Consider the following 12,088-nt stretch of genomic DNA (forward strand, 5'->3'; position numbering starts at 1 on the left):
CACCACGCCCAGCTAACTTTGTAGTTTTAGTAGAGACAGGGTTTCACCATGTTGGCTAGGATGGTCTTGATCTCTTGACCTAGTGATCCGCCCACCTTGGTCTCCCAAAGTGCTGGGATTTTTTTTTTTTTTTGAGATGGAATTTCACTCTTGCCCAGGCTGGATTGCAGTGGTGTGATCTCGACTCACGGCAGTCTCCACCTCCTGGGTTCAAATGATTCTCGTGCCTCAGGCTCCTGAGTAGCTGGGACTAGAGGCATGTGCCACCACACCTGGCTAATTTTTTGTATTTTTAGTAGAGACAGGGTTTCTCCATGTTGCTCAGGCTGGTCTAGAACTCCTGACCTTAGGTGATCCTCCCACCTCAGCCTCCCAAAGTGCTAGGATTACAGGTGTGAGCCACTACGCCCGCTGGGATTAAAAGCATGAACTGACTTGCTTTTCTGAGAAGATATCTGCTTTCATCAGAATTGCTTTTCCCTATAGGCAAGGTGTTGATATTCTTTCATTGCTTCCAATTTTTTCTTTGTCTTTAGTTTTCAGAAGTTAAAGTATAATGTGTGTTGGCATGGAGTCTTTGGGGTCTTCTATTTGTTTCTGAGGCTATTTTTCTTAATAATGTTGCAAGTGCATTCATAATTGCTTATTGAATCATGTAAAAGTCTTTAAAATCTGTCAGGAAACTAACATCTCTGTCATCTTGGTGTTGGCATCTGTTGATTGTCTTTTTTCATTTAGTTTGAGATCTTCACGGTTCTTAGTATGAGGAATTTTTTGTTGAAACTTGGACATTTTCATATTATATTATGAGCCTCTGGATCTTATTTAAACCTACTATTTAGCAGACTTTCCCTAACACTGCTCTGGCACGGCGAATAAGGGTACCACCACTGCCAGGTGGGGATGGAAGTTCAGGTTCCCAAGCCAGCCTCTGCCGGCACCTGCAGAGGGGCAGAGACCTTCTCATTACTGCCGAGCTGTGGTAGAAGTTCTCCGCACACTCTCCAGGGACACTGTGGTTTTGGAGTGGAAGTCCAGGTTTCCTCTATGATCTCCAGTGACTGTGGCCGGGAGGGGTGGGGAGAGGGGAATGTACAGGGGCTCTTGTTGCTGGTCAGTGGGAATGGAAGTTTCAGCTTCTTACTTAGCCTCTGATTCTACCCTGGTTGGGTGTGCGGTACCTCATTGTAGGCTTTTGGAGGTGGAAAGTCTACGCCTTCTGCTCTGCCTTTCTGCCCTAGGTGGGGCTGGGGTCACAAGACTTTGGTGGTGTTTGACTGGAGTAGTTATTGTCTAAAAGCTCTGTCTTGCTAGGCTGCCCCTTTCTTGGTCTTTTCTTTGCCTAGAAAGAGCAAGCTTCTGTTGGGGCAGTTTTTGTTTGTTCAAATTCCAGGTTGCCAACTCTTCAGCCCCAAGTCTGGACATTTGAAAGAGAAAGTAAATGCAGGGAACACACACCATGTTTGAGTTCCTTAGTGGTTCTGTGGCTTCTTTGCACCTTTCAGAGTCCTCCTGTGTTTGTGGTGTGTATAATACCCAAGGGTTTTAGCTCTACTTAGTGGAGAAAATGCTGAAAAGTATGCTCCATCCTCCCAGAAGTGAGAGCCCAGCTGTCATTTTAAATTAACTTTTTTTTGTTAATTGAAGTAATGGGTTTTGTATTTATAATTTTGGCAGCTTTAAAAATAACTAGTTTTTCTTTCTTTCTTTTTTTTGACAGAGTCTCGCTTTGTCACCCAGACTAGAGTGCAGTAGCACTATCTCAGCTCACTGCAACCTCTGCCTCCCAGGTTCACGCGATTCTTCTGTCTCAGCCACCCGAGTAGCAGGGATTACAGGCATATGCCACCACACCTGGCTAACTTTTTATATTTTTAGTAGAGATGGGGCTTCACCATGTTGGCCAGACTGGTCTTGAACTCCTGACTTCAGGTGATCCGTCCACCTCAGCCTCCCAAAGTGTTGGGATTACAGGCGTGAGACACCATGCCTGGCCAGAACTGTGTAACATTTAAAAGAGAAGAAGATAATTTTTTCTTCAAAGTATTTATAAAGTTGTTATTCATTTACAGATATTTAACAAGTGTCTGTTCTGTGTTAGCTGCCATGGAGAACAGAAAGAAGACACTGTCCCTGACTATCAGGAAGATATAATATAAGCCAGGGAAGATAGATGTTTTCTTTCGCTTTCCTTTCTTCCATAGAACACAGCACTAAGGGAATGTCTGCAGATAAAGCAAAACAAATTTAAGTAAGCAGAAAAAAGAAACAGTGCTGTAATAGGCCAGCCAAAGGAAGCTGTGGAATTTCAAATGCTGACATATTTAATAGGATTTTATTTGATTAGTTGAAGTAGTACAATTTCTGTTAGGTGAACATCTATCCAATACTTTGCTCCTGGCTAGGCACAGTGGCTCATTCCTGTAATTCCAGCACTTTGAGAGGCTGAGACAGATAGATCACTTGAGGCCAGGAGTTTGAGATCAGCCTGGCCAACATGGTGAAACCCCATCTCTACTAAAAATACAAAGAATTAGCTGGGCATAGTGGTACATGCCTGTAGTCCCAGCTACTCAGGAGGCTGAGGCAGGAGAATAGCTTGAACCCAGGAGGTGGAGGTTAGAGTGATGTGAGATTGTACTGCTGCACTCCAGCCTGCGTAAGAGAGCAAGATTCCATCTCAAAAAAAAAAAAAAAAAAGTTACACAGTTCCTACCTTGAATCTTGTATGTTAGTATTAGAGGCTCAGTATACATATTGTAAAACAGATGCTTATTTGGCCATCTAGGATAACATTTTGAATATCATAAATATTGGTTAAGTCTGGACATTAATAATGGCATTAGCACCAGTTGACAAAGGAATCATCATATTATGTGCAAAAAAACTGTTATGGGAATTGCGTAACAATTTTAGTACAAGACATAAGAAATGTTTATTTACCTGAATGCAGGGCTTGACCTATAAAATTCACGAGTATCTTAGTAATTTTTATACAGCATCTCTAGGCCAGGATACTCATCCATTTATGAAAAATGCCTACCCATTTATGAAGAAGTTAGGTTCAAACAGTTTATGTCCTACCAGTTTAGCACCTATTGGGCCCTATTGCACAGTTTCTCAAACCTTGCAGTCAGAATGAACATTCTACCCTCATTCTTCTTCCACATTGATTTTCTCTCTGTACATTTTATCATAGCAACTGCCCAAAACCCAGCTTCACAAAATATGGCATTATTGAGGCTGGATGTGGTGGCTCATGCCTGTAATCCTAACACTTTGGGAGGCTGAGGTGGGCGGATCACTTGAGGTCAGGAGTTCGAGATCAGCCTGGCCAATAGGGTGAAACTTCGTCTCTACTAAAAATACAGAAATTTTAGCCAAGTGGTGGTGCATACCTGTAATCCTACTTAGGAGGCTGAGACAGAATTGTTTGAACCTGGGAGCTGGAGGTTGCAGTGAGCCGAGATCACACCACTACACTCCAGCCTGGGTGACAGAGCGAGACTCTAAAATAATAATAAAATAAATAAATATGGCATCATTGAAGAGCAGTATAGCAGTCCTATGTAGGAATTGTGAACTACCTCAAGCTAGTAGTTCACACAGTGTTCAACAGATGTTGCTGTTTTTTTAAAAAAAATTTAAACTATCCCACAGTACCTTGTGAGTTTGCCATTGTGTCCTGGGTATTGAGTACATAGTTTGGGAACCATGGCCCTAATGACTGTCATCACAGAAGGTGAGAGGAGTCTCATGTAAGGACTGAGATGTGTCTTATGGAGGGTAGTGGGAACGATGAAAAGGGATATTTTTAGGAGCGTTGACGAGGGCCACTTAGGTACTTAAGATTGAGCCATAGTCTTGGCTAAATAAGCCACCTGTCTTTAATCTTATCTCCTTGAAAGAATTGAGATAAATTTTGTGTATATCTGCTATTTACTTGTGACCACATTTATCTCAGTATTAGTTTTTTTATGTAGCCAGTTCATATGCATGGTCATTTTTGTTACTTTTCTTGATACTTTTGATACATCAAACCCAAACCGATGTTGATACAGAAGGATGACTTCAAGTCTTTGATCCAATCTTTGTTACTTGTATTAGCTTTTTAAAGTATGTCATTTGAGTCCAATCTGTGTTTCTTATTCACAGAAACAAAATAAATAAATCAAAAGTTCTTGTTTTTTTTCCTTGATGTAGAACAAATCACCTGCTGCAGTAACAGAACCAGAGACAAATAAATTTGATAGTACCGGATATGATAAAGACTTAGTAGAAGCTTTGGAAAGAGATATAATTTCCCAGAATCCCAATGTTCGATGGTAAGTTATATCAAAACAAAATAATTGGGTGCTGATAGTGCTTTTTGGAATGGAAAATAGAACAAATGTGAGCTTGTACTGAAGAGCACAGCTTGAAGATAAAACTGGAGTATATGCAACATGAGCATGACTTTACTGTGTTCAGCCTGTTCCAATTCTTGTCTGAGAGTCTGAGTTTTTTCTTTTTTGAGATGAAGTCTTGCTCTGTTGCCCAGGGTGGAGTGCAGTAGCACGATCTCAGCTCACTGCAACTTCCTCCGCTAAGGTCCAAGCGATTCTCCTGCCTCAGATTCCTGAGCAGCTGGGACTACAGGCATGTGCCACCACACCTGGATAATTTTTGTATTTTTAGTAGAGATGGGGTTTCACCATGTTGGCCAGACTGGTCTCAAACTCCTGACCACGTGATCCAACCACCTCAGCCTCCCAAAGTGCTGGGATTACAGGCGTCAGCTACCGCGCTTGGCGTTTGTTTTTGTTTTTTAGAGATAGGGTCTCACTTTGTTGCCCAAGCTGGAGGACAGTGGCTCGATCATAGCTCTCTGCAGCTTCAAACTTCTAGGCTCAAATGATCCTCCTGCTACAGCCTTCCAAGAAACTGCGACTACAGCTGCACACCACCACGTCTAGCTATTTTAAAAAAATGTTTTGTAGAGATGGAGTCTTGATCAGGCTGGTCTTGAACTCCTGGGTTCAAGTGATCCTCCTGCCTCAGCCTCCCAGAGTGCTAGGATTACAGTCATGAGCCAATGCACCTGGCCAAGGCAATTATTTTTATGTACGTGTGTTGCTTATTAACTCTAGCAGCCTATAAATGTTGCTTTTTTTCCCCCTTTTAGAGCAGTGGTTCTCAACTTTATTAATATTACATGTAATCAAAGATCTGTAATGTATTACAATGAGTTATAAAAGTTAACTTTTCCATAAAGTTAGGTATATTCTGTTTATATTTGTGTTAAAACCTTAATGATTATTAGGTATGGGTTTGAGTGATATTAAAAAATATTGGGGACATTAATATTTATACAATGAAATACCTTTTTTTCTTTTTAACAAAAATTGCCACATGTAGCAGTAGTCGTAGGTATTCTAGTGGTTGGAGAAGACTTTATAGCAATCTCTGTGATACTCTTTTTTTTTTTCTTTTTTTCTTTTAAGTCTGTAAAGAAATTGCTTCTTCTGAGCTCTGTGATACTCTTTAACCTTGGCATCTACCTCTAAATAGAGCTGGAGGCAAAGCAGCTATGTTGTAGCCTGTCTCTGCTTTATACCCTTTTTATTCTTTATGCTTTTTTTAAAATAAAAAAAAGGGCTCATTGTTTCTAAATCATGGAGGTTATGGAATGAGGACCTTAAGAGCAGAAGTTTAAGATGAGATGACACGATAATATTGGATAGTGGGCCTGGAGACTAGGTTCTCATGATCCAGGCAAAAAACTGTCAACTGCCAAGAACTGAAGAAAAGGTTGTGCTCTTTGCATATCTACTGGTTGACATGGTGGGCCTCATTGCAGTGTGTTAGTTCTCCCGTGCGCAGAGAGAGGCTCACCATTCTGTCAGCAGCGTAACATCATGTGCTTCCAGGGCTTCTCATGAGTGACTACATAGACATATGTCCTCCAAAGGTTTATTAGTTGATAAAATGTCTTCTCTTTCAGGGATGATATCGCTGATTTAGTAGAAGCCAAAAAGTTGCTTAAGGAAGCTGTGGTGTTACCAATGTGGATGCCTGAATTCTTTAAGGGCATTAGGAGACCATGGAAAGTAAGTCTGTTACTGTGATGGCATTGTCAAAGTAAATGGCGATGTGTTGATACAGAGAGCCAATATTTCTCTATATTGGGACAGTGGAGGGAGAAAGTGGAGTAAGGAAATTTTTAAATTACAAAGTATATGTTGTGCTACTGAGAATTTTGTTAGGCCAAAAGCCATTGCAAGATTCCTTGAATAAGAAATACATACAATGTGATCTTTGGAAAGTTGAATACACAGTATTAAAATGTAGAATTCACCCCATTTTGAATGAGCTGTATTTGCAAATATGACCTTGTTAGCTAAAGCAAAAATACGTCATTTTATATGTCATGTTACATGACTAGTAACCTGTATTTTGGGGATTGTTCTCAAGTAACGGGAAATATCTGCATGTGATGAGTACTTTTTGAAGTCATGGGCTGATCTGAAAAAAGACCATCAACACTTAAAAAAAAAAAAGACCATCAAAAAAACCTTTCTTGGGTTGGAAAACACACTAATAGGTAACTCTGCATGTATGAATAGTTGTAAAAATCCTTTATACATTAAATAAGCAAGATACAAAATGATAGACATATTTTGAATAAATGATAGATGAATGTATTTTGTTTGTTTTGTTTTGAGACGGAGTTTCGCTCTGTCACCAGGCTGGAGTGCAGTGGCGTGATATCGGCTCACTGCAACCATCGCCTCCTGGGTCTAAGCGATGCCCTGCCTGAGCCTCCCAAGTAGCTGGGACTACAGGCCCGTGCCACCACGCCCGGCTAATTTTTTTTGTATTTTAATAGAAATGGGGTTTCACCATGTTTTTAATAATGTGGTTATCTTCTTTTTTAATAGGAAGAGTAAATTTGTGACAGAGTATCCTCCTGTTTATCTGTTTGTCTTTTACTTGTCTTGATATTATATGTAAGTTGGTTGAAAGTTGCTACTTAGTCATGAAATTTTTATGAATTAGAACAATGGCAGATAAATCCTCTGCTAAGGCTATTATATTCCCAACAGGGAGTACTGATGGTTGGCCCACCCGGAACGGGGAAGACGCTCCTTGCTAAAGCGGTAGCTACAGAATGCAAGACAACATTCTTCAATGTCTCTTCATCAACCTTGACTTCCAAATACAGAGGAGAATCTGAGAAGCTTGTTCGTCTTCTGTTTGAAATGGTGAATGTTTGAGACAGCTCTAATGATTCTTTACCTCTCTAAAAGCAGGGAAAGTGAGTTGTAACTATCTCAAGTATATGGAATAAGGCAGGATACCATTTTGCCCAGAGTATGATTCTTGTGTCCTTAAAACTAGTGTTCTTTACAAACATGAATAATTTGAGTTTCTCTTTGTCTCTTTTCCTCCAGATGTAGATCCAAATCTACCAGTTTTGGGGCATGTTCACATTATGAGATCTGCATTACTAATCTTTTGTAGGAATCTGAAATTATGTTTTTTAAATCAATAGGTTTAGTTATAATATCATAACCACAGTATTGTAACAATGATGCCAAAAGGTGAGAATCGTAAGTTATTGTGGAACTTAGGTCACCTCCAATGTATTAACTATAGCAAATGCCTTCATTTTCATGACCTAATCTTTGGATTAGGTTCTTTGTTCCACCAATACAAATCAGAGTACCAATAGAAGAAAGTAATTAAACAAGTTTTGGTAGAGTGTTAGATTGAATTCCACAGCCTTTTAAACTAGACTTTGTTAAGCTTCACTGATTACTTTACTCTTGCCTCTAAGAAACAGAGTAGTTTGATGTAATTAGGAGTTACGCTATTAGGGACAAAGACATTAATTTTTTTTTTTGAAACGGGTTCTCACTCTTGCCTAGGCTAGTATGCAGGAGCATGATCACAACTCACTGCAGCCATGACCTCCAGGCTCAAGTGATCCTCCCGTCTAAGCCTCTCAGGTAGCTGGGATGATGGACATGAGCCACCACACCCAGTTAATTTTTATTTTTTTTACAGATGGAGTCTTGCTGTGTTGCCCAGGCTGGTCTTGAACTCCTAGCCTCAAGCGATCCTCCCACCTTAGCCTCCTGGGTAGTTGGGACTACAGGTGCTCACTACCATGCCTGGCTAATTTATGTATTTTTAGTAGTGATGAGGTTTTACCATGTTGGTCAGGCTGGTCTTGAACTCCTGATCTCAGGTGATCTGCCCACCTTGGCCTCCCAAAGTGCTGGGATTACAGGTATGAGCCACTGCGCCCCACCTTTTTTGATTTTTTTATGGAGATGAGGTCTCACTATGTTGCCCAGGCCAGTCTAGAACTCCTGGCCTCAAATGATCCTCTTGCGTAGACCCCATAAAGTGCTGGTACAAGCAAGAGCCATTGTGTTCAGCTTTTATTTTTTAAAGATAAGTTATCTCCAGGCATGGTGGCTCACATCTTTAAGCCCAGCATTTTGGGAGGCCGAGGCGGGTGGATCACGAGGTCAGGAGTTCAAGACCACCTGGCCAAGATGGTGAAACCCTGTCTCTATTGAAAATACAAAAATTAGCTGGGCATGGTGGCGCATGCCTGTAGTCCCAGCTACTCGGGAGGATGAGGCAGGAGAATCGCTTGAACCAGGGAGGGGGAGGTTGCAGTGAGCTGAGATCTTGCCACTGCACTCCAGTGAGACTCCGTCTCAAAAACAACAGCAACAACAGAAAAGATCTCACTATGTTGTACAGGTTGTAGTGCAGTGGTCATTCATGGGCACAATCATAGCGAACTGCATCCTTCTGTCTCAGCCTCCTAAGTACCTGGGACTGCAGGCATGTGCCACTGTACTCAGCTTTTAAGCCTTATTTTTATTGTCCTTAGGGTTATGAACTCTCAGAGAAATTAGCCCTCATTTTGTCATTGTTCCAGCAAAGGTCCAAAGATTAACATTTGGCCTGTTTTGAGCTTCATATCCATGCCTACACTCCTTGTTTTTGCTCAGAGAATTGAAGTGCTCTTGGCCAAATTGATTGGCCAGGCCTGAATAAAACCCCTGGACCTTAAAGTAGAGCTAGCCTCTTTTGAAGTAGTGAGGGGCCGGGCATGGTGGCTCACACCTGTAATCCCAGCACTTTGGGAGATCGAGGCAGGCGGATCACTTGAGGTCAGGAGTTTGAAACCAGCCTGGCCAACATGATGAAACCCCGTCTCTACTAAAAATACAAAAATTAGCCAGGTGTGGTGGTGTATGCCTATAATCCCAGCTACAGCTACTCAGGAGGCTGAGGCAGGAGAATCACTTGAACCCGGGTGGCAGAGGTTGCAGTGAGCCGAGTTCCTTGCTATTGCACTCCAGCCTGGGAGACAGAGCGAGACTCTCGTCTCAAAAAAAAAAAAGAGGGATGATTTATGATTTGCAAATCAAAAAGACACTTCTCTTACCAGAAGTGTGCTGTGCAGGGAGAACCAATAGGTGTTCTCTACAGTAGCTTCCCTGGCCAGCTAAAGCCAGGATGCAGAGCCTTTGCTTGAAGTCAGATCATTCTACATACCCTCAGTATGTGGGAAGAATCAGTCTAGTCATTTTTGCTTGGTGTGGCAACAGACTGAAATTTAATTTTTGTTGATGTAGGTTCTTTTGATAGATGGTTGCTAACTAAAATTTCAGTTGAGAATTTTCTTGGATGTTTTAATGATTAAGTTCACTCTTTTCCTCTCTCCATTTCTTGAAAAAGTAAAAAATATTTATACATAAAAACCCAAGTACTGAGTTTTTTTTTTTTTGAGATGGAGTTTTGCTCTTGCTGCCCAGGCTGGGGTGCAGTGGCGCTATCTTGGTTCACCACCACCTCTGCCTCCGGGTTCAAGTGATTCTCCTGCCTCAGCCTCCTGAGTAGTTGGGAATTTCAGGAATGCGCTATCATGCCTGGCTAATTTTATATTTTTAATAGAGACGGGGTTTCTCCATGTTGATCAGGTTGGTCTCAAACTCCTGACCTCAAATGATCTGCCCACCTTGGCCTCCCAAAGTGCTGGGATTACAGGTGTGAGCCACTATGCCCAGCCTCCCTCAGCTATTGTCTGATTGCTAACCTATAGATTATTTTAAAATGAAATAATAGCTTCGTATTGCATGGTTTATTCCTTTAGGCTCGATTTTATTCTCCAGCCACTATATTTATTGATGAGATAGACTCCATTTGTAGTCGTCGAGGGACTTCTGAAGAACATGAAGCAAGCAGAAGGGTGAAAGCAGAGCTGCTGGTTCAAATGGATGGTATCTGTGATGTGTTTAGCATGAGTTGACCTGGGGTGGGAGGTTGTTAGGTGTGGCATCTCCAGCTCCAGTGGATCAAGCTTTACTCATAGTGCTAATCCAAGGCTTTAAATAGGTATTCATAACTTCAGATGGACTAGAGGGGGTGGCAAGGAGTTCCTGAGATTGATAGTAATAGATCTGGTACACTGACAGTGGTGACAAGTCAGAAATAATGGCCACCCACAGGGTATATACAACTTTCTTTTGGTATATACAACTATCTTACTTTAGCCATGAAATTGAAATAGAAAGAAATGCAGATAAATTGGCCTTAGAGTTTACATACGCTTTGGTAAAGATTTTAAATTTTTTTTTTTTTTTTTTTTTGAGACAGAGTTTCACTCTTGTTACCCAGGCTGGAGTGCAATGGCGCAATCTCTGCAACCTCCGCCTCCTGGGTTCAAGCAATTCTCCTGCCTCAGCCTCCGGGGTAACTGGGAGTACAGGCGCACGCCACCATGCCCAGCTAATTTTTGTATTTTTAGTAGAGACGGGGTTTCACCTTGTTGACCAGGATGGTCTCGATCTCTTGACCTCATAATCCACCTGCCTCCGCCTCCCAAAGTGCTGGGATTATAGGCATGAGCCACCGCGCCCAGCCTAAGATTTAAAATTTTTATGTAGTTGAGCTGATCTGGTTTTTTGATTAAATCTATTTTGAGTCATGTTTGCATACTACAGAACTTACTTTCTTTGGATTACAAAATCATGTATGTACCAGTTACCTTTCTAAGTCTTAAGGAGGCTTGAAGACTATGCTACCTCTTATTGTTGTGCTAAATATTTGATGATCTTTAAATAGCTGAGCTTTATTTGGTATAATCCAACTTAGTATCTTTTTCACTCTCTCCTTACCTTTATTTTAGGTGTTGGAGGTGCTTCTGAAAATGATGACCCTTCCAAAATGGTTATGGTTCTGGCAGCTACTAATTTTCCCTGGGATATAGATGAGGCTTTAAGACGACGTCTTGAGAAACGAATCTATATTCCTTTGCCATCAGGTATCTTCCTTTAAATCTTGTTAGAAAGTCTGTTAACTTTCAAGTAGTTTTGTTTAGAGAATTAAAAATTTGGTATTAACTAACTTTCCAGAAGATACACATGAGGAGTATCTTCCCTTACAGTACTAGTTTGGCTATACGCCTTAATATTAAATAGTAGGGAATTAAAAAGTAAAGAATGTCTCTTGAATTAAGAAATGATCTCTTCTTAGACATCCAATTCTTACTGGAAAACAACTCACACAAAAAAAAGATTCGAGACAACAGTATACTATGTTTATGCCATAGGCTTAATTTTGAAATGTGTTTCCACCATTAGCAAAAGGCAGGGAGGAGCTATTACGAATAAGTCTACGTGAGCTGGAATTGGCTGACGATGTTGACCTTGCAAGTATAGCAGAAAACATGGAAGGTTACTCAGGTGCGGACATTACCAACGTGTGCAGGTATGCATTATTATTGAAGTTATGGGAGCACAGGTTTTTGTAGGCATAAACTAATATGAAGTTTTTTTGGTTTTTGAGACAGTCTAGCTCTGTTGCCCAGACTGGGGAGTAGAGCCACAGTCACAGCTCACTACAGCCTGAAACTCCTAAGCTCAAGTGATCCTCTGAGGTGAAGTTCTTATGCTGAATTTAGATTAATATGCTAGGCTTAGTGGCTCACACCTGTAATCTCAGCACCTTGGGAGGCCAAACGAGAGATCACTTGAGCCCAGAGTTTGACCAGCCTGGGCAACATCTCCATGAAAAATTT

General features: G+C 41.1%; 1 protein-coding gene across 4 annotated transcripts in view; it reads left to right on the forward strand.

Annotated features, from left to right (window-relative positions):
- Positions 1 to 12,088, forward strand: part of KATNA1 (katanin catalytic subunit A1) — a 41,645-nt gene that overhangs the window by 27,736 nt on the left and 1,821 nt on the right. For all 4 annotated transcript variants that reach the window (XM_012452495.3, XM_012452485.3, XM_012452476.3 and 1 more), the window contains 6 exons: positions 4,204 to 4,325; positions 5,984 to 6,089; positions 7,086 to 7,244; positions 10,163 to 10,289; positions 11,198 to 11,332; positions 11,652 to 11,778. In XM_012452495.3, coding sequence (XP_012307918.1) covers positions 4,204 to 4,325; positions 5,984 to 6,089; positions 7,086 to 7,244; positions 10,163 to 10,289; positions 11,198 to 11,332; positions 11,652 to 11,778 — 776 coding nt within the window. The remainder of the gene's footprint in view (positions 1 to 4,203; positions 4,326 to 5,983; positions 6,090 to 7,085; positions 7,245 to 10,162; positions 10,290 to 11,197; positions 11,333 to 11,651; positions 11,779 to 12,088) is intronic.

The sequence above is a fragment of the Aotus nancymaae genome, unplaced genomic scaffold (assembly GCF_030222135.1).
Source record: "Aotus nancymaae isolate 86718 unplaced genomic scaffold, 86718_ANA_hifiasm-v0.15.2.pri h1tg000040l, whole genome shotgun sequence".
Lineage (NCBI taxonomy): Eukaryota > Metazoa > Chordata > Mammalia > Primates > Aotidae > Aotus > Aotus nancymaae.